This window comes from Asparagus officinalis, chromosome 6 (genome assembly GCF_001876935.1).
Source record: "Asparagus officinalis chromosome 6, Aspof.V1, whole genome shotgun sequence".
In the NCBI taxonomy this organism is placed as follows: Eukaryota; Viridiplantae; Streptophyta; class Magnoliopsida; order Asparagales; family Asparagaceae; genus Asparagus; species Asparagus officinalis.
In genome coordinates, this window is record NC_033799.1 from 25,835,595 (window position 1) to 25,860,261 (window position 24,667).

At 37.0% G+C, this 24,667-nt stretch overlaps 2 protein-coding genes and 1 long non-coding RNA gene across 8 annotated transcripts; 1 reads left to right on the forward strand and 2 right to left on the reverse strand.

Annotated features, from left to right (window-relative positions):
• LOC109844816 (peroxidase 25-like) lies at positions 1,342 to 19,863 on the reverse strand. Of its 5 annotated transcripts, none has more exons than XM_020413970.1 (4): positions 19,730 to 19,863; positions 6,862 to 7,016; positions 6,440 to 6,782; positions 1,342 to 1,966 (listed from the first exon to the last, which is right to left on the reverse strand). In XM_020413970.1, exons 2-4 carry the CDS (start codon positions 6,907 to 6,909, stop codon positions 1,545 to 1,547), a joined length of 813 nt encoding a protein of 270 aa, XP_020269559.1. In that variant the 5' UTR covers positions 6,910 to 7,016; positions 19,730 to 19,863; the 3' UTR covers positions 1,342 to 1,544. The 5 variants fall into 5 exon arrangements, with proteins under 5 accessions (XP_020269559.1, XP_020269558.1, XP_020269557.1 ...); XM_020413969.1 differs by having other exon boundaries at positions 6,862 to 7,011; positions 19,623 to 19,816; XM_020413968.1 differs by having other exon boundaries at positions 19,623 to 19,816.
• LOC109844817 (homeobox protein Hox-C12-like) lies at positions 12,233 to 13,328 on the forward strand. 2 transcript variants are annotated; one of them, XM_020413971.1, is made up of 3 exons: positions 12,233 to 12,428; positions 12,515 to 12,746; positions 13,145 to 13,328. In XM_020413971.1, the coding sequence occupies exons 2-3, from the start codon at positions 12,559 to 12,561 to the stop codon at positions 13,311 to 13,313; spliced, it is 357 nt and encodes a 118-aa protein (XP_020269560.1). In that variant the 5' UTR covers positions 12,233 to 12,428; positions 12,515 to 12,558; the 3' UTR covers positions 13,314 to 13,328. The 2 variants fall into 2 exon arrangements, with proteins under 2 accessions (XP_020269560.1, XP_020269561.1); XM_020413972.1 differs by having other exon boundaries at positions 12,233 to 12,376.
• Positions 15,996 to 17,061, reverse strand: LOC109844818. The gene is made up of 2 exons (XR_002248126.1): positions 16,488 to 17,061; positions 15,996 to 16,398 (listed from the first exon to the last, which is right to left on the reverse strand). It is a non-coding gene; the product is annotated as an uncharacterized LOC109844818 (long non-coding RNA).

Below are 24,667 nucleotides of genomic sequence, written 5' to 3' on the forward strand. Positions count from 1 at the left end.
AGGTCTTTGACCAACAAATAGTTCGTTAATTATTCGACTGACTATTCAGTCATATTCGATCTAGCAGTTCATTTAACACTAAACAAATAGTATTTACTATTCGAGTTCATTAACAAATAGAATTTAACTAGGGCTATATTCGATTCGTTTGCTTATCAAATATTCGTTTAAAATTTGATCACTTATAATTTGTATCATTACACATATGATTTTATATTTTCAACCTACTTATATTTTCTACTTAAATACTATATACAAATTTTGAGAAACTTAAAGAATCTTAAATCAGTTTTCTAATGAAATATTCAAATTAAATATATATACATCATAACTATAAAGAAATAATTTTCATTTGTAAATTTAAATACCATTTAAAAATTAAATTATTTAGCAGAATGAATATACTTTGACATTCGATAAATATTCGTGAATATTCATGAATATTTATCAAATTCCGAGTGTTCGAGTTTGAAATCGAAAAAACTGCAGACATGGATATTTGAATTCGGGTTCGAATTCGAACAAATACAAATACAAACATCTCAGTATTCAATTCGATTCGTTCGGTTACCAACCCTAATGAGAATCCCTCCCCCAAATTATGATCCAAATTGGGGAAAGAAATAAGATTTATAGTTTTGAAGTTTGAACATCACCTACTTGGTTAGCAAAGACTATGAGTGCGGCCTGTGAGACACTGCTTGCCTAAGCTAGGTCTTCGAGCAATAAATGAGAATGCCTCTCCCAGAGTATGATAAAAAAGTAACGTGGATCAGTTCTCAATTTGTATGTTTCATCCTTGCACAAGACCATGCTAATCTTCTCTGTATCTTCCCGTCTAATCGAATGTCTGCCAGGAGGCACTCCTGCTAAGCACAATTTGTAATATTAAAAAGCTATCAGCATCATGAAATCAGGCTATGAGGGATTACATCAGAAATTGTTGCAAATTATCCTTCTATTTACTGGAGTTGGTGTGGGCCAAATCCTGCAGGACTATTTATGCAACCAGTGTTTGCCATAGAATAGAATTAAAACCATACCAGGAAGCAACTAGGCCTCCTTTAGTGAAAGGTTAATCTTATAGAAAAAATATAATAAGAGGATTAGTTATCATGGTATCTCCATTAATGCAACAGTAACTTCCAGCATTGATTTTTCAGAAGAACGAAGCATTCAATATTTGTTTAATTAAAATGGATTTATACCACATTGAAGATGTCATAATCAGCTGTGGAGAAATATCGTAGATGGTATTCCAAAAAGTAAATCATTTTCTTTTGGGTGGATTCCGAGATTTGAACTCGCAACCTCCCGCACCCTGAGTGAGAATCATACCACTATACGAAATGCCCATTTGTTATTATCATTGTCAACTTTGACTTCACATCATCATTAATTCTGGGTTCATGGTTCTCCATCATTAAACATAGTGAATTGTCGGAACTGGTTATACTTACCATTGCTGAACTTAATTTCACTATAACAAGTCATTGACACTGAAATTTCTGACAATCAACCTCTTATTCAATACTTGCATCTTCTCAGTTAAACTTGGAACATATCTTTCTAACTTCTCCTTGTTTCCCAGTATTCACCCCTATGCTGCTCATCTTCACCATAGCCTTTGGAAAATCATAGCTAAACCTCAAGCCAAGCAACCCTCTAACATTCCCAGCATAATTCCGGACAATATTTTGAGTTGTAGCATCCTCCCAGAGCCTCTGATCGGACTCCAGCACGCCCTGTCCGTCCCTCACGTTTTTGAAGTAGCTCACATCGAAGTCCGTCATGCTTCCAGCATCGAGAGCAACACGCCTTGAGGCATCACCATTCTGGGGGCAGAGGGATCGGAGTTGGGGCAAGAAGGATTGGCTGATGGTTGGGTCCGCGTTGCCTGTTGCTGTGAAGTTGTAGAGACGGTATCGGAAGAACAAGCAATCTGTTTGACCAATGGTGTGCGCACCTGAATGCAAAACATATACCTGAACTTGTTATCACGATGGCTTGACGAAGAAAAAGAAAAAGAGAGTGCTTTGCTGGTTTGTTTTGTTAACTCTTCTGTGTACTCCGTTCATCTGAAAGATTAGATGGGTAGGTTCTACCTAACAATGTATGCCAGGCAAGCATCATATAGATATAACATAATAAGTGGGAATCAAGTGGAACAGGAGTGTGATGTGAAGGAACAGTAGTTAGGATCTATTACATAAAGTTCTCTTTTAGACTATCTTTTGAAGAGAGTTGTTGCTGATTCGCTATATTTTACTTTGGACACGTCAATGGCTCAGCTAGTTTTATATGCTTGTATATTTACATTTTGTTGTCACTTCAGATGTTTCGTTAAATTCTTATTAATGAAACAACAAGCAGCAAGTGTATACCCACAATCTTTTAGAAAAATGTAAGTAGGGGTAAAACAGACATACTTAAAACTTCAATGGCAATGTTTGAATCAGGACCCCTTGAACTTATTGAAACCTATTGTCTAATACTACATCAAAGAACCATTTCTGCAAAAATTCCACCTGAGGTAAGTTTGTGTGGAGCATGGATAGTCTTAGTTAACCAAGTGAGGGACTGGAAGTAACCCCATTAAATGCACACCTAACCCATCCTGTTCCTGCATTAAGATGTGTAAGTTAACTTGTGAAGTTTATTGTTTAGCTCTAACAATGTTTTCTGTTAGCGTCTGTGCTGTAAGGAGCATAGAGTTCAATTTCTACCTTCGAGATTCCTGTAGAGTATGATCAAGGATATGAGTAATATATAATACAGAGACATTGTATGTATCTACAACGACAGGTGTTGAACCTGATATGGGATATTGGTACACATACAAGGCAAAGCATAAAAAGTAGGGATACAATATGTTGTGGATAAAACAAAATGCAGTTAAGCATGTCTGAGTAATTGAGTATTAATGTCTAATATCTCCAATATATGAAAATTTTGCAAGTTATTTACATTAATAGTTATCAATCAAAGAGAACTATAAATTGAAGGGTTTGTTAGATATTATCCCCTTAAATCATACTTATTTTGACATTAGTCCTTAAATCATACTTATTTTGATATTAGTCCCCCAAATCTTCATATTTTGGTATTAATCCTTCAAATTGCAATAACATGTTGATATCAGTCCCTATAGTTAGTTTGGATTATAAATGCTGGGAATATTCCGTTAAGTTTAACTTTTCACTAGAAAGGACAGGTATACCCCTACTATACATCTCATACCCAATACCCAAACCCACTTACCCGTTAAACTAAACACAATAAACTCTTTAAACCCGAACCCAAACCCGTTTCACCCTTTCTTCTCCAAAGGCCCATTTACAGTGAACAACGGCACTTTCCATCAGTAAAGCCATTGAAACTCCTCCATGGCTAATTTCTTCTTCTCTAACATAGATCCTAAACCCCATTGACCTGCTCTTCTCCCTTAAAATAATAAAAGGTAGCCAAAAGAACTAATATAGAAGAAAGTATGGCATCAAGCAGAAATATAAAAAATTAAAATTAAAAATTAGACAAAAGAAATTAACTTTTCTTCAGAAATTACCAATTCTTGGATATTAAAGATTAGAAGAAGGAAACACAACTAACATTCCTTCTCCTCTATCTCATCACCATCTTCCTGCAAAAAAAAACTCCCAATAATAGGGGGAGAAAACATGAAACTCATTATCATCATGTTCATCTTCAACCTCCTCTCTCCCTCTTTCTCTCGTTCCCACCTCCAAGCCTTCAGCTCAGTCACCAACTTCCCCAAAACAACAACTCCCTGCTCCCAAATTCACCACCTCCACCTTCCCTTTCACAACCTCATAGTCTCAGTCTCATGGTCTCTCCTCCCCCGCCTCCCCACTCTCCACTCCCTCGATGTCTCCTTCAATCCCTGTAATACCCCAACCCTTGAGAGGGTGATGTGATTAGTATTGATAGATTTGATTGGAATACTCATACCACCAAGATGCATCTTCTTTTCGGGAACCCAACTCTTAGAAACTCCAAAGTTAAGCGTGCTTGGTCTGGAGAAATTCTAGGATGGGTGACCCCCTGGGAAGTTTTTCTAGGGAGCGCGTGAGTGAGGACAAAACGTGCTGAAAAGACACGTGGTGGTTTGTGAGGCCAGTCCATCAGATCTAGTAGCGTACCGATTCCCGGATTCCGGGACGAGGCGTTACAAATGGTATCAGAGCAAAGCCAACCGGAATTGTGAGAGCTAAGTGCTATGCGGTGCAAAGTGCTACGTCGAGAGGGCGTGAGCCACCTCTTAAGGCCGTAGGAGCCAACTCTAGAATCTCACACGGATGGTACGGTCTTGGATGATATGATTTGGCACAACGAGGACGTTGTGAATTTAAGTGGGGGAGTATGTAATACCCCAATCCTTGAGAGGGTGATGTGATTAGTATTGATAGATTTGATTGGAATACTCATACCACCAAGATGCATCTTCTTTTCGGGAACCCAACTCTTAGAAACTCCAAAGTTAAGCGTGCTTGGCCTGGAGAAATTCTAGGATGGGTGACTCCCTGTAAAGTTTTTCTAGGGAGCGCGTGATTGAGGACAAAACGTGCTGAAAAGACATGTGGTGGTTTGTGAGGCCAGTCCATCAGATCTAGTAGCGTACCGACTCCCAGATTCCGGGGCGGGGCGTTACAATCCCTCTCCGGCTCCGTCCCCTCCCCTTTATTCTCCTCTCCTTCCCCAAAAGGAACAACTTTTTTGTCCTAAACCCTAATTTGTGAGGAAGCTGACAATCTGCAATCAAATGTGCCAGAATTTCTCATGACTATTGATCAAATTAAAAGAAAGCAAGGATTAGAGCCGATCTCTTGCCTCCGAATCTTTTCATGCTACACAAATGGACTCGGTCACTTTCTCGCTGAGATTCTCCCGCTGGAGCATGGCCTCGGGCTCGTTGAGAGCGAGAAATGGAAGAGAGAATGAGAGAGGGAAAGGGAATGACTGGTTAATTTAGGGAATTTAATGTGGGATGAGTTTTTGGTAATTACACTGCCATGCTTGGGTTAAACCTAACCATAGTTGAGGGCTTTGAATGGAAACAGTAACATAGGGACTAATATCAATACATTAAATATAATTTGAGGGACTAATATCAAAATATAAAGATTTAGGGGACTAATATCAAAATGGTAACGATTTAAGGGACTAAGATTGCAAAACCCCTAAATTTAAACTTGCATGAATTCATTTTATGATTTTTTTAAGTAAGTGGTTCATTTATGTGGTTAGTTTTTGGTATCTTTTTAGCAAGCCCAGGATAAGTTGAAACTTTTAAGATGTATCTGATATCTGACATGTTGTGCACACATTCAATTTTCAAAATTTTCATTCTTGAATTGGTTACATGTATTTAGTACATCTAGATAAGCTAAATTTCAGGGTATGTCAAAGGAAGTATTTAACACATATCTATTAAGTATCAGTTTAAGTATTATTCATTCTTCAAAGTACAAGTGCTATATACAAGCGCAAAAAATAAGTGGTGCAGAAATGAGAAGGTTGAAGGTCACTGTGGACTAGTGGATATACACTCAAGGGATCGGATAAGATAAGAAATGAGGGCAGTAAATTGGTGGTTACCCACATAGAAGATACAATGAGAAAAATATTTGAGATGGTTTAGTCAGAGTACACATCCTATCACATCCTATCAGAACCGTCCGCATGCTAGAGGGCAGTTCAATACCTACGATGTGAAAAAAAGGGGGCAGTTTGGTAATTTTTCCCCCATTTTGTGGCTAGGAACTGCCTATCGCATGCAGGCGGTTCTGTCATGAAGCGTAGTTGCTTAGTCATGTGCAATGAAGGCACTCACCAATTAGGATGAGTGATAAGATTATAATTAATGGAAAAGAAAAGACTAGAAGTAGGCCTTAGAAACCATTACGAAGGACATGATAATGTTTGACTTAGTGGACATAGCGCTCAACAGAACCCATTAGAAGGATTCATACAGCTGAACCCAAAATTTTGAGATAAAAGTTTTGTTGTTGTTGCTCTAAAGAATAGGTGCTCTATAGATGATTCTAAACCAAGGTAGGACTAGCTCAGAATTAAACTACATGTTCAACTATCCCAATTGACTCTCAAGTGCCCAAATCCTATACCTGACTAATTTGCATCGCCACATCGAAATGAATCCATCTTAAATCCCTTTTGGTCAGGCACAATATACATGGATTAAGCACGCACATCTGAATTGCAAATGATGATAAAGGTAATAAGGACCCCTTAAAACCACATGGATCCCATTATATCACAAGCCTTTCACCTGAAAAAACTAAATGGATGAGTTGTGGGTTTTTTAAGCAAACATAACATGACCACCTTCAAAAACTTTCAAGTATGCATATTAGCCAAACAAACAAACTACTACTTAAAGAAAGAGAGATAGAACACATACCTACAAGTGTTACAAGATCATGCTCATTCAATCCCTTGTCCAAAAACTTTCGTAACTGAACAGAAACAGTATCAGTAGGTGCTGGTAAGCTTGTAGCATCTGATGCCGATGAAACTCTTCCATCACGTCTTCCCAGAGGCACCGACCAACTCGGTCCACCAGTCAGGTCCACAGAGTCGCGAGCAGCCAATGCAAGGATATCAGCACAGGACACCACCCCAGGACACGCTGCCTCTAACTGAGATTTCGCATCATCTACAACTTCAAATCCTCTAAGCCCAATGTTCGGTAATGCAGTCCTCTCAGCAGAAGCTCCAGAAATCAAGATCGAACCATCACAACCCTAATACACAAGTTGCAACATATATTGGAACAAAAAGCTCATGTAATAGAAATACCAAACTGAAATGAATAGAACGAACCTGAACAAAACAGTCATGGAAGTGAAGTCTCAACAAGCCAGCAGCCATACTGGAGTCTTTTTTGAAATATTTCTCAACAGTGGATCTCACAATGGCCTCACCCTTGGGACAAGACAAGGAGTAGAAATCTGTTTGCAGACTGCCTTGGGCCTGGGCTGAAAAGAAGCAGTCCATGAGGACAATCAAAAGGGTAACCCACACGTAAGCTGACATCTTCTTGTTCTTGTATTTGCTAAGCTTGGTGTTAATATCAGCATCCTAAGGTTTGTGTTTATATAGATAGGGCCTATCCATTGACATACTTAATTTTACATATATGTGATAGTGGAGCAAGCACTCTGTACGTAGGACATTGAAGCTGATGTCTATCCTTCTCCTACACTTGGATTATAGAATTAGTGGATTACAGAGCAACCCGTAGTGGCACTGCGTGAAAGTGAAAATGATTTCTGAAATTTTATATAGGTTACCTTTAGTCAATATTCTATTACGTTACAAGTTTGACAATCTTCAAGCACACTTTCACACTGATTTTATATCTGGACTTTGTTACTTTACTGAGTTTGCTCTTTCATCATCTTTACTTAATCTACATGACCTGAACAAGAGCTCCTCAAACTGTTTGATTTGTGACACAATTTGGTTTTAGGTATGGGTACAGATACATGATGCACTACTATGAAGATCAGCTGTGCTAAGAGTATATATAAGTGATCGGTATATGAGATCTTGAGATGCAATTATACGTGCATTATTTGTATGCATATGGACAAAGAAGAGACAGAGACATGCATCTGAAGAAGATGCGAAACAACAGATAAAATTATTTAAAATACAATCACGATTCTAAATGTGTTAAACAATCATCATTCACAATTCAAGGTGTGAATTTAGAATGTCAAAAAAACTGCATTAAGTTTATTAAGACACTGCTAATATTTTGTTGTTAGTTATATTATATCACAGTAGACTTTTTATGTAAATTGTTCAGCTCTTAGTAAGAATTTCTCTTTCTTACTCAGGTCGCAAATCTGGCGATCCAGATCAGGAATGCAACAAATATTACTGCGGTTTGAAAGGCTCAAGCTTTTACATTCATTGGGTTTCAGACTCCGGTGCTCAACGAGTAAAATCACATAAATAACCTCACAGGGAAAAAATCTTAAATATCGTTTTTAGTTATATTGTTTTTTTCAATGTTTTATTTATATGATGTGATTTTAGCGTATAACTCTGATGAAACCTTCAAGCATTCTAAAACAAGTAAAATCAGATATGAAATTCACTTAATCATTTTAAGTGGTCTAGGATATTTTTGTTAATAATGTGCATTTATAAACAAACCAAGTGAGACATATGAAGTTTGAGAGATACATAGAATCAATTCAACAGCTGCTGAATAATTTGATTTTGAAAGTGAAAATTATGTGAAAAACCTGGGACAGATAGTGGGTGCTAACTTTTTTCTAAGTGGCCTCGGCTGGTCAACAAGTCAGTATGCACCCACTAGCATACAACATACATTTTTTATGTTAGAAAGAGGATCTTAATACGCACATGATACTTGTGATGCAAAGCCTAAAAGGTAGCCTAACAAGTGACAAATGCAAAGAGAGCAGAAATATAAGAATAGCACTTACAAGAATACCACAGGAATGAAGCGTTGTGAATACAGGATAATCATCCTTGCCCACGAGTGTGGATCGCTCCTAGCTGGCCATAGAAGCTCTATGAGAGTATTCTAATGTCTACAAGCCACATGATGATTCTTAGTGAAGTCAAGCTAATTTGTAACGTCATACGTGCAGAAAAATTGTACCAGTTCCACGAAACCACAGCTGATCTATGACAGCAGCTAACTTTCTTTACCAAAAGATCAGGTATCGCATCCTGTCAGGTTTTCAGGACAATAAAAGAAAATCCGGTCGCATTGTAAATACACAATCTTCTCCTTAGATGCGCAGAAGATACAGTACGTCCACATTCAAATAGACCAAGGTCCCATTAATTTTTCTTTTTTAAAGATAAGGTCCTGTTGTATGAATTAGCGTTTTTTGTATTAATAACGTCATACGTTCCGGATTCAATTTCTAAAGGGGGGAAAAAATTCAAGAGAGTGATACCAAACTTGGGTAGAGACACTGATAACTAAATAGGAAAAGCCCCAAAATCTCTCTGTTTTGCTTAAATATTCGAACCATGGGTGAAAATATGGACAAATTTTCAAAACCAACTCTTTTAGCATTTTATTTGCAAAAAACGACCTATTTTGAAAATAATTACAAAAACCGACCTGTTTTCAGCCCAGCGCTGAAAACAGGTCGGTTTTTGTAAAAAAGTCTCCGAAACATCACGGGAGTTCAACTCCCGTGAAGTTTATCGAGAAATTAAACTTCACGGGAGTTGAACTCCCGTGAAGCTTAATTTTGCTTAAAACTCCACGGGAGTTCAACTCCCGTGGAGTTACAGTCGAAAATTTCCAGCGAACCGAGTCTCTGGCAAATTGTGACTGCAACTTCACGGGAGTTGAAATCCCGTGAAGTTGCAGTGCCAAATTTCCAGAGACTCGATCTCTGGCAAATTTTCGACTGTAACTCCACGGGAGTTGAACTCCCGTGGAGTTTTAAGCAAAATTAAGCTTCACGGGAGTTCAACTCCCGTGAAGTTTAATTTCTCGATAAACTTCACGGGAGTTGAACTCCCGTGATGTTTCGGAGACTTTTTTTACAAAAACCGACCTGTTTTCAGCGCTGGGCTGAAAACAGGTCGGTTTTTGTAATTATTTTCAAAATAGGTCGTTTTTTGCAAATAAAATGCTAAAAGGGTTGGTTTTGAAAATTTGTCCTCGGGGATGGAGGAGCCGTTTTTGCCTTTTTTCCAGCTGCGTTTTCATTTGCCGTTACCTTTTATGAAAAGCCCACTGACTTCTCAGAATTTGCATGTTCGTCCAAAGCGAAAAAATAATAATAATGGAGTAGCTTATCTAACTACCAGTTAGGGAGTATATTAGACAATTTTTTGCTAAAACCTTGGGATCTTTGATAATATAATTGTTTCTAGTTTGTATAATAAGTATTTTTGCTTCATATTATAATGATGAAAGAGAATTGACGTTAGTGAACATAATACTGATTAAATAGAAATATTAGTAGGTTAGCAACTAATGATTAATGAACCAGTTCCCTTGTTTTCCATCTAATTGTATAAAAAAAAATCAGAAAATTCAAGTTTTTAAATTTATTAAACACGCTCAATGCTCTTTATTTTAAAAAATATTTCACCAAATCATTATGTTTGAGATACACAAATTAACAAGGTGTGACCAAATTGCCAATTACTCTTGGTATAAATATAAAACCTTCAGGTGTATTTACGGAAGAATCCCTACCTTAATTAGCCCAGGAAACTTTACAAAATATGTACTTCAAGACAATCAAATACTTAGTATCTTTTACGTTGCTATCAAACGCTTCTTGTTCTTGTTTAATTAAGAACAATCCAGCTATTTCGATATTCCCAAAGTGACGAAAAGACTACTGAGGTTGTGTTTATTTTTAGCTTGGAATAAGGGGTTAGCAAAGGAATTCATTTCGTTTTTGTCTTCTTAAAGTTCAAGTTTAGTTATCATTAGAGCTAATGAATTACTTTTGGACAAAAGACAAGCTGTCATCAAACTCTCCCAAAAACGACTTAGTAATTCATGCCTTAATTCAATGCAAAATAGATAAAGTAAAACGTCAAGGTAATGATATACTATTTATCATAAATATCGTGTAGTGTCAGAGTTATATCAAAATCCTAGCCGTGTAAATTTTATGCGTCTTTTTTACGTTCAAATAAAGTCGATATATAGCTTTTCAGGGTTGGTGTTTTTTTAGGGGCTGTTTGTTTGCCTAAAAAAAGAGGGAAATCAAAGAAATGGAAAACTATTTCTAAGAAAAATTGTTTTGAGAATGTTTGGTTGGCTAAAAAAAGAAGGAAATCAAAGAACTGGAGATGAGATGATGTTAGTTGTCACCTTATTATTGGATGATGTGAGTGATTTTTTAGGAAAATTTATTTTGATGTTGTTTGGTTGGTGAAAAAAAATAAGGAAATGAATTATAAGAAACCCATTTCCTGTAATAGGTTGTTTTCTTTTGTTTGGTTCATTCTTAAAAATAAGAAAATAGATGAGATGTGATGAGTTGTCATTATATTATTGAATGATGTGACCCACACTTAAGGAAATCGTTTTCCTAACTTTTTGTGAGGAAATGGGTGGAAATGAAATGTTAATGAGATGAGATGAGTTGTCACCATCTTATAGGATGATGTGAGTGATTTGAAATGATGAGATGATATGAGTTAAGTGATGTTGTGGATGAAAATAATATTTTATTAGATGTTGTGAATGAGTTATTGGATAAAAATAATATTTTATTGAATGTTATGAGTGAGTTTTAGGGATGAAAATGGATGAAATTACATTTTTTGAGATTTCCACATTTTCATTTCCATTTCTTGGTTTTTAGGAAATAAACGAAACAGACCCTTAGAAGGAAATTCAACCAGAATTTTTTACATTAACAGTGTTTAGCCAATGCATGAAGATCGCAATAGAATGATAATCATCGCGTCATCATGCGCTAAATTACCCAGGGTTAAAAAGGATACGCAAATCTCACTCGTTGATAGAAAATCTAACGGTCGGGATCATACGCACCTCCGAAAGCGGTGTTTTGACCGCCCACAGTGATCACCTACTCCTCAACATATATTTCCCAAAATGCCCCTACACGCCAATCCGATCCCACTCGCTCACGCCTCTCTCGGGGCTGTTTGTTTCATCATTTTTATGGAAAAAGAATAGGATTTGGGTCTGACAATGGCAAAATTATAAATAAATAATTCTTTATGAATCCTATTCTTGAGTTTGGTTCCCCAAAAATTTATAGATTTCGGAATCTATAAAGTTGAAAAAGTATGTTCATTTTATAGAAATCCAAAATCTAATAATTTGGGCGGATTTGGAGCAGAAAGCCGACGCATTTGTATTATTTTTCCTCTCTCTTTTTTTCGGATTTTGTTTTTTCACAAACCCAATATTATTATGAGATCAAATCATATTCTCATTCCAAACCAAACTAAAGAATATGAATTGTAGGGTTTCTATAAAGTTGGTTTCTATTTTTTCATGTTATGAAATAAACATAGAAAAAAAAGAATTCCATGACAACATAAAATTATCTTAAAATTTTTTATGGATTAGCTAGGAATCCATAAAAAAATATACGATTCCTAATCTTATTCTTGCCCAATGTTGAACCAAACACCCCCTAAAGTTAATTAACTTCCCTAATTTTCTCTCTCCCATAAAAGCCAGTTCAAAACTATTCTCTCTCCTAATTTTGTTCCTCTCTCATCACTCTGTTTCTCTCTCTATCCATCGCTTCGTCGTTGATGATTGATCGCCGTTCCCAGTCCGCGTGATTGGGGAAATAAACGAAACCCTAATCTGTTAGATTCCTCTCGGGTAACTATATTTCCCACCAAATTATCGCCTTCGTTGGCGGTTATAGGGGGAGGTACTGTTCAATGCTGATTTCTAGGGTTTGCAGCGGATTGATGCTGATGTTGGATCTGTGATTTTTGTTGTCGTTGTTGTCTTCAGGGTTGGAAGAGAGAAAAGCGAGAAGGGGGAAAGGTTAGGTATTTATGTCCCATAATCAATCTAGGTTTGAGAAGAGCGACGGCCAGCTGAGGAAATCCGGCGGTCGATCCGGCCACGGCAGAGGGTTCTCCGGCGGTGGCGGTGCAGGGAAGGGCGGCGGTAGCGGTGGCGCCGCTCATCCCCATCATCTATCGTCCTCTTCTAATCAGCCTTCGTCATCAAGTAATCGGAGGTGAGTTTGTGTTCTGTTTTATTTTGCTAATTTGGGCAAGTTGGCTTCTTAAAGTTTGGATCTTTTGAGTCATTAACTATCGTTATTGATGATTCCTATTTTAGAATAAGAAATTTCAAATTGTCAGAGTTTGAGTTTTTATTTTAAATTAGCGTGTTCTATACTTCTTAGGAAGAGTTTCTACTTCTGAGGAGTTTGGTGGCGGGCAAGGTTAGTAATTGAGAGTTTTCTGTTTTAAGTTTTGGTTGTGGACTTAGAACTAAAGAGGCAAATGATTATCATGTCTAAGTTTATTAAATTTGGAGAACTATGCTAATGCATTAGAACAGGAAACTATGAGAGGGGGTCTCTTAAAGCTTTGTCTTTATTTATAGTTTTTTTTTTGCTGGTTTGTGCAGTTTAAAGAAGTCCGGTAATGGACAAGGAGGAGGGCAGCCAAGGGTAACTCCTGTGAGCCTGGGCCCCGATACATCTGCGAACACTGCCTCCCTGAGAGCTGTGCAGAATGGTGCTCATGGTCAAACCCCGCCTCAGGGTAAGTTGAGTTTACTATTTAGACTTGCATAGTGGTTTCAACTTACAAATTTAAGTATCCAATAAGTTTATAAGGGTTGCTTATTTCAAACTTTACTTCATAATCTCATGTTTCTGATTTTCTCTTGTCTTTTTGAAAATTTTCAACTTCAGTGAACATCTGGAAATTTTAAATATCTCTTCCATTTTCCTTCGCTTTTCTTTCTACAGCTTCATCTTTGCACTTCCACCACTATGCTTTTCCGAGGTCAATTAACAGTATCTCCTCATTCCCTTCTCTACCCTTCATCGGGCGGCGGATCCTCTAAGCCGACATACTCATTATTAACATAAGCCCCGTCGATGTGTTGGTTTTCCCCGTCATCACGATCTATCAAGGTCATGCTATTAATTTGTAATCCCTCCTCTTCATCATTCTCGGATTCAACACTTGCATTATCTTCTTGAATTCCCGTGTTAGTATCGAAAGCATTCGAAGTGCCCACGAACGAAGGACCGCTCATGTATTGTGATTGTGTCCAACATTCATCTTGTTGAGGAGATAAAAAGCCTACAGAATCAACTTCAGGATCCTCCAACATGCGGGAATACATTCCTTCGTAGTTCAACGATTTGCCCAAATCTCTCTGATGTTTTTCAATGAACAATTCGACCGAACGCTTCTCGTCGTGTAAGACATGAATGAGACCCATATCGTAGTCACTTGATATTTGAATGCCACTTGTTCTGTTCTCCACAACAGGATAATTGCAAACCACACTGAGGTGATACTCACGTGAGTTAGTTAATGTAAGTTTGTGTAATTCATTAACCAAATCATCGAAAGTACACGATTTTGTTATGAACAACGGTCTCGTCGTGCCTCCTTCATAAACGGGCATATTATTCTCGAGGTAATTAATCTTCCCATCATAAGAACAGAGAATTACAATTCGATCATTCATCGTTACCTCTGAAGAGTGAAAAATTCAATATCAATATTACACGAAAAGCCAAATAAATATTGATTGTTACTAATTTTTACATTTAGGTAGTAACTCTAATTTCCACATTAATTGATAATTTCACCTCTAAATACGCAAAATTATTTAATACGTCTTCACAAAATTCGTAAATAATTCACAATTAAATTCTAAAATCTAAATACAATAATTTTCGAAATTATTGATAACTTCCCCTCTAATTTCACAAAATTATTGATAATTTTCACACTAATTCTTCACAAATTTCACAAAATTATTGATAATTTCCCATTTAATAATTTCCCCTCTAATTTTCACATTTATTGATAATTTTTATATTTATTGATAATTTTCACACTAAATTTCACATTTATTGATAATTTCCCTTCTAATTTTCAGATTTCTTCACAAAATTCAAAAATAATTCATAATTAAATTCTAAAATCTAGATTTTTACATATAATCACAATCAAATAGTGAGAGTATACAAAAATTAGAGAGTATATTTTTTTAGGAAGAATTTACCTTTTTTTTGGATTTTTTGACTCAGATCTGAGATCTGACGGCGGCGGCAGTCGGAGCTGTGGCGGCGGCGACGGTCGGAGGCTGGGTCGGCGTCGGCGGCGGCGGTCGGAGGCAAGGGCGGCGGCGGATCCTTGCTGCGGTGGCGACGGCACAGGGGCGGAACGAAGGGTTAGGGTTTTGGGCTGTCGGGCTGGGCACGCGCGGTTATATAGGGGAGCCAAAACTCCACGGGAGTTTAACTTTCCAGAGAGTGGATCTTCGGGAATTTTTGACTGCAACTTCACGGGAGTTGAACTCCCGTGAAGTTGCAGTCAAAAAATTCCCGAAGAACCGAGATCGGTTCGCTGGAAATTTTCGACTGTAACTCCACGGGAGTTGAACTCCCGTGGAGTTTTAAGCAAAATTAAGCTTCACGGGAGTTCAACTCCCGTGAAGTTTAATTTCTCGATAAACTTCACGGGAGTTGAACTCCCGTGATCGGTTCGCTGGAAATTTTCGACTGTAACTCCACGGGAGTTGAACTCCCGTGGAGTTTTAAGCACAAATTAATCTTCACGGGAGTTCAACTCCCGTGAAGTTTAATTTCTCGATAAACTTCACGGGAGTTGAACTCCCGTGATGTTTCGGAGACTTTTTTACAAAAACCGACCTGTTTTCAGCGCTGGGCTGAAAACAGGTCGGTTTTTGTAATTATTTTCAAAATAGGTCGTTTTTTGCAAATAAAATGCTAAAAGGGTTGGTTTTGAAAATTTGTCACTAAATAGGAAAAGCCCCAAAATCTCTCTGTTTTGCTTAAATATTCGAACCATGGGTGAAAATATTTGCACATAACTTGGGTATTGCTCACTCTTTTGGGATTGGCAACAGCAATGAGGTTCTTTCTACAAAGAGCAATCAACAATTGGATATCATAGAAATTAATGCGGTAACTAAAGACAGTCATCACATAGAACCTACAGGCAGTTTAAAATTTAGGCTAAACAAAGAGTGGAGTAGGGGTGGCAAACGGGTCGACCCGACCCGACCCGACCCATATAAAATTTGACCCGACCCGTATAAGTGTGACCCGACCCGACCCGTTTAATAAATGGGTCAATGTGATCCGACCCGATTATTAAACGGGTTACCCGACCCGACCCATATAACCCGAATAACCCGTTTATCTAATGCAAGACATATACTAACACATATAACTAATAAAAAATTTTATACAAGCACAAAAAAACACTTTTTGCAAGCTCTTTAGACAAAAACTATTACTACTCACAACATGGAGTTATTTCAAAGACGTATTCAGTATTTAAATGTACTTCAACAAATTACAAATATCGACAAACAAAAATACATCATTTGTTCAAGGCTCTGGACGGTCCCAAATCATGTCGCAAGGAAAAATGTCTTCACAAGGACCTGGAAATATTGGTCAAGGGGGTTTCCTACCGCAAAAAGCAATGAAGAGCAGTAAAGGAAAATATATGTAGACATTATACAATAATATAGCATGTAGTTATCCTTCTTTTCCGCATTTATTTTAGTTCCCTCTCTTCTTTAACTCTTTGCAGTATATTCATGTACTCTTTGCAGTCTGGTGCCAGGAACCCATAAGTCTTCATGAGGCAATCAAATGTGGCCTGCACACAGAAAAAAGCAACAGGATTTTAATAGATTGGTATTAGTCTCAATATTAATACCATAATATCACTTGTGAAAGAACAATTACCATAATTTGAATAGACTCCTGCCAAAATGCCAATTTGATAATTTAGCCCAAAAAAATTTACAATGTATCATGTACAAAACATCCGTACTAGAGAAACCCACCTCTTGAATCCAAAAGGTTAAAACCTCACCTTAAAAAACATCACCTTAAAAAAAAACCAATAATACATGAATGGAAATCCAATAGTCATACACATCAGATCAAAGATACTGATATTAATCCACAAAAGCAACATTACGAACACCCAACCTCACCTATTATCCGAATAAATAATCAAAAAAAGTTGAAATATAACATTAGTAATTGTCTATCTTTGATACCATATAACCAATCACGCGTGCAAACTAAAGCCTCCACATTGTTAGGCTTAAGAGTGCTTCGGTATTGGTTAAGGATTCTCTCACCTACACTGAAAGTACTCTCCGAAGCAACCGTAGAAATAGGAACCGCCATTATGTCCCTTGCCAATAGAGAGAGCTCGGGGTATCTATGCTCATTAGTCTTCCAAAATGAAAGAATGTCGAGTGGAGCACCACGGTCAAGTCTTGGTTCATCCAAATAAAGTTCTAATTGAGTTTTTTGAGAACTAATAATTTCTTGACTTTCAAACGAGTCGAATTCCTAAACATAAAAAAAGATACGCTAAAAGAATTTAACAAAGAGTTTATTGCTATCTTCCTCCTTAACAAGCTAAGCTATCTTCACTGCCACACTCTTTAATATATGCATGCTTGGTTCTTATGAATGCAATCCTATTTAAAGCCTAATAGAAAAATACAGTGCATAGAAATCTATAAACTACTTTGTCCATTGCATTTGAGAGAACCTCTGAACCCTTATTACAAATTTGGTAACTTAAAATTTCCTTTGCAAAATTAGACTGACGTTAGATGGGAGGAAGGAATACCACCGTATCTTTAGTGGATAATAATACATGCACCTCAATTAGGCATATTTGGCATGCTTTAATGGCCGATGAATCAAACAGAAATATGAAGAGGAATTAGAACATGAGAAAATATTACTTCGGAGATTTTAAACTCTTCAAGTATTGTCAGTGTTGAATTATATCTGTACTGCCACTATAATTCATTTGAAAACATAACAGATGAAACGTGGGGATTTAGCCTTTAATTCAAGTATTCAACTACAAGGCCTCCAGCCTATCTCCACAATACACACATTGCTAGAACTGCCAAAGTCATATGCTATCAAATAAATATTTAATAGCATTCATGCTTTCAGAAGTTGGCACTGGATCAAATTTTGTCAAGAAATAACATTAGCTCCTAGAGAACAGAAATCTGGCTTATGTCTAAACTTATTTAGCTTATGACAGATGCAGAAGACTATTTGGATAAAAGATATGTCTTTTGAGAACTAATAATAGGAACCGCCATTATGCTATTTTTAACAGCTTATTGTTTTTTCTGTCACAAAGACTATTTGTGTATATAAGCCGACAAAACAGGAGAATTTTATAGTATTTAAGTGCAATTAGCAAGAATCAAAGAATTTAACAAAGAGTTTAGAAAGCTAATTCAGAATGCATGCTGACGCGTAATCTCAAAAGATGTATACGCTAATGAGAATGGAGAGCTTTAACAAAAGCCATTCAACACAGCCTGCAATTTCCCAAAAGTCCAATATAACACCGAGGAAAAAAAAGTAATTTGACAAAGATCTGTCTCAAAATTTGCAAATTAATCCTAAAGCTTGATCTCTCTGCGAAAGCTACTAAAAAAAAGTCAGGACTATTCTACAAAAAGTAGAGCAGAGGAAACAATGCCAGGTACCAGTGTACCACTCCTTTATTATTCATATATTTTGGCATGAACATAGATAGTTAACTGATTCTAAAAATTAGACTCCATTGACTGTGATAAAAATTACAGAACTACATGAGATTCATAAAATTAAATAAAATTCAAACATATATCAGAAATTAACTGATTCTAAACTGAATTGCGAGAAGAATATAATAAGGAGACTCCCCAAATTCTAAACAGAACTACATTAGACACCTTATTATTATTTCTCATCAACTAGAATCACTAGATCATAGACTCCCAAAATTCAACAGCATAATCACAAATTGGGCAATAAATGAGCCATGAAGAGAAGACAAACCAAACTAACATTAGCGTTCTGAATTCAAGCTATCACGGGGACCTGAGGAAATCAATTGCCTCTGGTTCATATAATCAGTATGATAATTAATGCGTTCACCTCCAAGTTCAGCTAAATATTACTGAAATAGTTATATTGAGATAAAAATGTGTTTCCTAAATTAAAGTGCGCGACGGAAAGATCCAGATCAGTCAACATCAGATAGCGCATGCTTCATCCCCAACTCAAATGTATCTTAAAAGAGCCTCAACACAATTGCCTTTAAGCTATAACATAAAAAAAAATCCCTAATTTACTAATAAATGACCATGAATGAAACCCTAGTAAGAGGAATAGATGTCTATGATCAAATTCATTTACATGAAAGCCAATGCATCAACTCTGCGAAACAGAGAGAGGCGGCGAAACTTACAGAGACGAGAGGGGAAGCTTCGAGAGAGAGAAGAGGGGAAACCACATGATCAACTCGTCTGTCGATACCTCTTCAATCGCCGCTGCTCGCCGTTTGCCACCTCCTTGTCGCTCCGCCGCCGCTCGCCGCCGCTTTCCGCCGCTTTCCTCTTTTGCCGCCTCTTGTCGCTCGCCGCCGCTTTCCGCTTGCCGCCGCTTTTCGAGAGAGAGAGAGATGGAAAATCGAGGGCAGAGACGAAGGGACGAGTGACGACGGGGTTCTGGGTTTGTGGGTAGGTATAAACGGGTCAGATGTTGTTTTATACGGGTCGTTTTGGGTACCCGAATTTACCCATTTAATAAATGGGTCAAGTTCGGGTTGACCCATCTATGACCCGACCCATATAATTTGACCCATACCCATTATAAACGGGTCGGGTCGGGTCGGGTTGATGGGTTGGGTCATAAATTGCCACCCCTAGAGTGGAGGCGTCATTTTCAGCATCAAAGAGGTTTAAATTTTGAAGCAAGTAACCCAAAAAAAAAACTATTAGGACCAGGATAAAGTCAAGCATTCAACAATTAAAAAAGAAACAGCATGAAGAGAATGCTTACAGTATTAGTATTTCAACCATTAAAGGTAATGCTTGCCCAAAATTATGGGGTAGATTTTTGAGGGAAAAAATTTGAAGATTCTAGGGTTTTGAGGGTCGAAAAATCACCGGCGAGATTGCAAAAAAAATTTGGACCATTTCTCGATTTGTGCGTGTCATCCTTGCGCAGGGGCCATGCTAATCTTCTCTGTATCGTTCCAATTTTATCGGATGTCTCCGAAGAGACGATCCCTGGGAGAGCAAGTTGCTATGCAAAGACTCTAAACGTTAGAGCTCTCGTCGATGTGGGACTAAACTAGAGATATTCTAAAATTTAGTTCGGGCAGTTTTTTGGGCCTAAATGGAAGATGGCCCATGGGCCGAAATATGTGGAGAATTGTTCATCCAAAGGTACATCGTATAACTGGCAGGTCGGCTCACCCTTCGCTTTGGAGAGAGATTAATCTTTCATAATAAATATTAAAGTTCCTAAATAATAATAATGATAATAATAATAATAATATTAATAATAATAATAATCGTAATAATGAAGGCATTAGTTACCATATTCTCTCCGTTAAAAGCAACTAGTAGTAGTACGACTCAATTCCAGGAATAATTATTCAGAAGAACAAATCATGTCTTAATTGAAACGAAAATTTCTTTTGTACAAAAATACTGCAGACAAGCCACATTCAGCTCCGGAGAAGGAGTTGTCCTCAGTGTTTGCAAACTGAGAAGTAGGGATGCTAAACCGTATCCGTATCCGTATCCGTATCCGAGGAAATATTTGTAACAGTATCCGATATGATTACTCAAATCTATAACCGATAGGATATGATTACGGATATGGTTTTGTAGTGAAATATCTGTATCCGTATCCGAAATATCCGAATTCATATTAGTCATATTCTTACGATAGTTTCGATTCTTAGATTATGAATTTGTGATTAATTTTGATGATCAATATGTCTAATCTTAACTTTTCAATTATAATGAGCATATTAACGAACTCTTTTTGTATCACATGAACTATGTTTTTCTCCATACTATCTAGTTTTCTCATATTCGTTTTGTATCCGCATGCATATCCGCTCATATATACGCATGTATATCCATACTCGTATCCAATTTTAGCGGATATGGTTATAAATTTTTCTTACCAAGATATATCTCTATCTGTATCCGAGATGTGTAAGCAAATATGGATATAGTAAGCATCATATCCGAGCCGTATCCGGACCGAGTGCACCCCTACTGAAAAGACTACTCAAAAGTAAAGATGTCGCATATAAAATATACTCTTCATTATCCCTCTTACCCTAAATGTATACAATCTTTACCCTAACGATAATTATAAGTTTCATTCAAAGTGGGTTGCTATCAACTATTCCTTTACCAAAACACAACTGCAATTATAGGTAACAGGTTTCTGTGAATCAAAACATCCTGCAAATGCTAAATTCAACAAGACATCCATAGACTTGTGCTAATGAAATCGCCATGAAGAACAGGGCAAATGAATTTCTGAAGGTAATGTAACAAAAGCAAACCTCAACGTTGAAGAAATCCGACAAACTACCATTCAAATTTCAAAGATCAAAAGCGCATGATAGATACCGTACATCATGCCACACATGTGAACTTGGGATATAACCGTAAAATTTTAAATGAAAAAAGACGAAGAAGAAGAAGAAGAAGAAAACACTGGCATCAGTATCCTCTCTGTAATATGAACAACTTAGCTGGAATCAAATACACAAGACTGGATAACAATTGGGAAGCATATCTTCATAAGTCTACTTTGCAAGTTGTTCCGCCACTTCTAAAAAAACTCTTAAAGCTGAGACTCTGCTCTTCATGTCTAAGCTTTCACCATGTACTCACTCTCATCAAGATCTCTGGGAATTCTTCACTCACCTAAGAGGATCTTGATGACTTAGACGGATTCTCATCACCACTGGGGCTTTCATCTTCTTCTTTGTCTTTGGAAGAGCTTGAAGGTTGGTTTTCCGGGAAGAGGAGGTCGAGCATGGATTTGCATTCTTTAATGAGCTTGCATAGAAGATTGGTTGTCAAAAAAATGGCTGCCGGAGCACTTTTCGGATGAAAGGCAGCCTGATGAGTGCTCCAGTTCTTTTGCCATATTTCTTAAGAATCTTTACGAGTCCTATTCAAAGACGAAGAATATAAGCATAACCATAAAGACATACAACAAAGAGTAGAAACTGGAAGTGAAGGAAAGATAATGAATAAGCATCATGCTCACGTAGCCGTGTTGTTGTATCAAGGACAACTGTCACAAGCAGAACCATCAATTCGAACTTCAGTGTTATACATATTTTCATTGTTACATATTTGAAAGTCAATAGGAGCATTCAAGTTCAAAATGCAAAACAGGTTAAGCCAACCTTCATCTTTTTCCAATGAATAAGACGACTGAGGTGAGAATTCTTTTAACATGCACAACTAACTCTGGGTTTACAATCTACTCCATCACAAGCAAAAGATTGTGCAACAAAACTTCCAAGTTCCTCTAGATGGAAAAAGATGAGAACAAGCAAGAAAAGGGAAGCCTGGTGTATGAAGCTCCTGCAATCCACTATTCACAGGTCCACGAAGGGGTTGGACCATTTTAGGTCTCTTGTACGCAGCCTTACCTTGCATTTGTACAAGAGGATGTTTCCACGAATCGAACGCGTGACCTCCATGTCACATGGCGACAACTTTCACTGTTGCCAAGGCTCCCCTTCAAAAACATAAAACAAGTCTTGAAAAATTAAAGTGATAAACATTATTCAAACTTGTCTGATTCATAAACTTCACAGGTTCCCGAGGTAGATGCACTGAAATACATTAGCTTCTCAAACTCATAGCCTCTGATGCTAATTTAACACCAAACTAGTAAAAAGGTTTCCCATGGATGCTACACTCAGCAAAAAAAAAACCCACCGAGAGCGGAGAAATTTCTCCTTTTGTTGTCTCTTTATGCTTTCAGCGTACAACTACTACTATCATAATCAATTACCTAACCAACTTGCTCCCAGTTAGTTAACAGGTTAATTAGAATGTTGGACCCATGCCCATAGCTAGGTGAAGGCAGATTTTAAAAATGAAACACAGGACATCTTCATTGATGATTAAGATATTTATATATGTCCATATGCATGACTACATAGATGGTCACATATGTTGCCTAGATCAGTCCCTTACTGACAGATGGTCACATATTTTGGCTAAGGGTGACTAGACAGGAGTTTAAGCAGGTATATACAAAAACTCCATTATGTGTGCGCATCACCAGCTGATATCATGTGTAGCATGCACATCACCGGCTAAGTCAAATCCACAGTACAGCATCACTCTCATTGATCTTGAAGTTATTATTTAGTAAGTAATGGATTCTTTGAGGAAATATCAGAAACTAAATCCTGTCCTCGGTTGTGAAAACTGGAAGGGAATGACTGTTTGCATGGGTTATCCAGGAAATTGTATCACTGTGTGACCCACAAAAAGAAAAGCTGTAATTGACCTACACAAGTTTATTGGACTTCTATGCAACCAAGGATCTATAGGATTCGAAGATAGAATATTAGAAAGGAGGAATCTCTTCTGTTTTATTGGATTCGTCTTACAACTAATGCTTTCATAGTCGAACAGTTTACCAACTTGCTGTAATCTTAGTTTCATAAGAAAGTCAGCGGACATATGTCAGCCCCTCGTTGACAAATGGTCAAAATGATGGATATGAGCATCAAAGCAGGAGCTCTAGAATCAATCAAATAAACTTCACCATTCTTCAACAAAACTACAGACAGAAGGATATCCCATGTGTTGATTTCATTCTAAAATTTATCCGATAAAGGTTTTCCCGCATTTCATTAACTAACATTATTGTGCGCCAAAATTGAAGCTTTTTAGATAAAAGTCTCCGCATGTTAAGATTCAAATAGATGCTCTAAACTCTCTAAATTCTCCATCAATAAATAGAATTATAACAGTGTTCCAATATGGGTGTCAATAAAAGTACTTGTTATGATAAATTTCACCAACAAATTCACTAGTCAACAAAGCTTACCGGTATAATTGAGAGCACTGTAGTTCTCAAGAAGCATCATCTTCTTGTGGAAGTCAACAATCTCCTTCCTTATCTTCATCAACTCCTCCGATTCTCACCACCGCCATCGCCACCAGATCCCGCAGCTCCTGCAACCAATCACAGCCTACCATGTGAGCTCAAACCTCCACATAAACCAAAAACAATCATAGAATTAACAACTTCAGCGCATACACAAAAATTAGGGTTTTTCATATATTATTACCTGAATCTCATCAATTCTGAAATAACTCCTTCAATACTAGATACTATAAAAGAAAAGCATTTGAAACATATTAGTTGCCTACATCAGTCCATGACTCCATCCACTAATTAATCCATCCAATTAAATTTTTTATTAGTTTAAATACAAATGAAAGTAAAGGCAGTTTTTTTCCCTGTTTCTCCAGTATACCCTTGTGTTCAATCCCGCTTCTAATGTTCCTAAGGCAACGGATTCTCACAACCAATTAGATTCCACCTTATGCTATATGCTCCTAATGCAAATTTTATGTGTGCACTTAGGGGCTGTTTGGTAGGCTGCAACTGGAGTGGTTGCAACTCCAGTTGCATGCAACTAGGTCCAATTTGACCAGTTGCATGTGTTTGTTTTGCTGCAACTCACAGTTGCAGTTGCAACCACAGTTGCAAAACAACCCTTAGTTGCAACATATGACTTACGTCAAAAATGGCCGCAAGTCATAGTTGCAACTTAGTTGCAACTGACCTAAATTTATTAAAATCAAAATCATTACTTAATATTTCAAAAATAAATTCATTAAAGGTTTAAAATAATCTTTTTAATAATTCTTATTATAATAATTTCTTCAAAAACTTTTTTAAAAAAAAACAACATTAATCTTTTAAAATAATTATTATTATAATAATTTCTTCAAAATAATATGTTAGTTTTTAAAGTAATATATTATCTTTAAAATAATATATTATTTTTTAAAATAATATATTTTTAA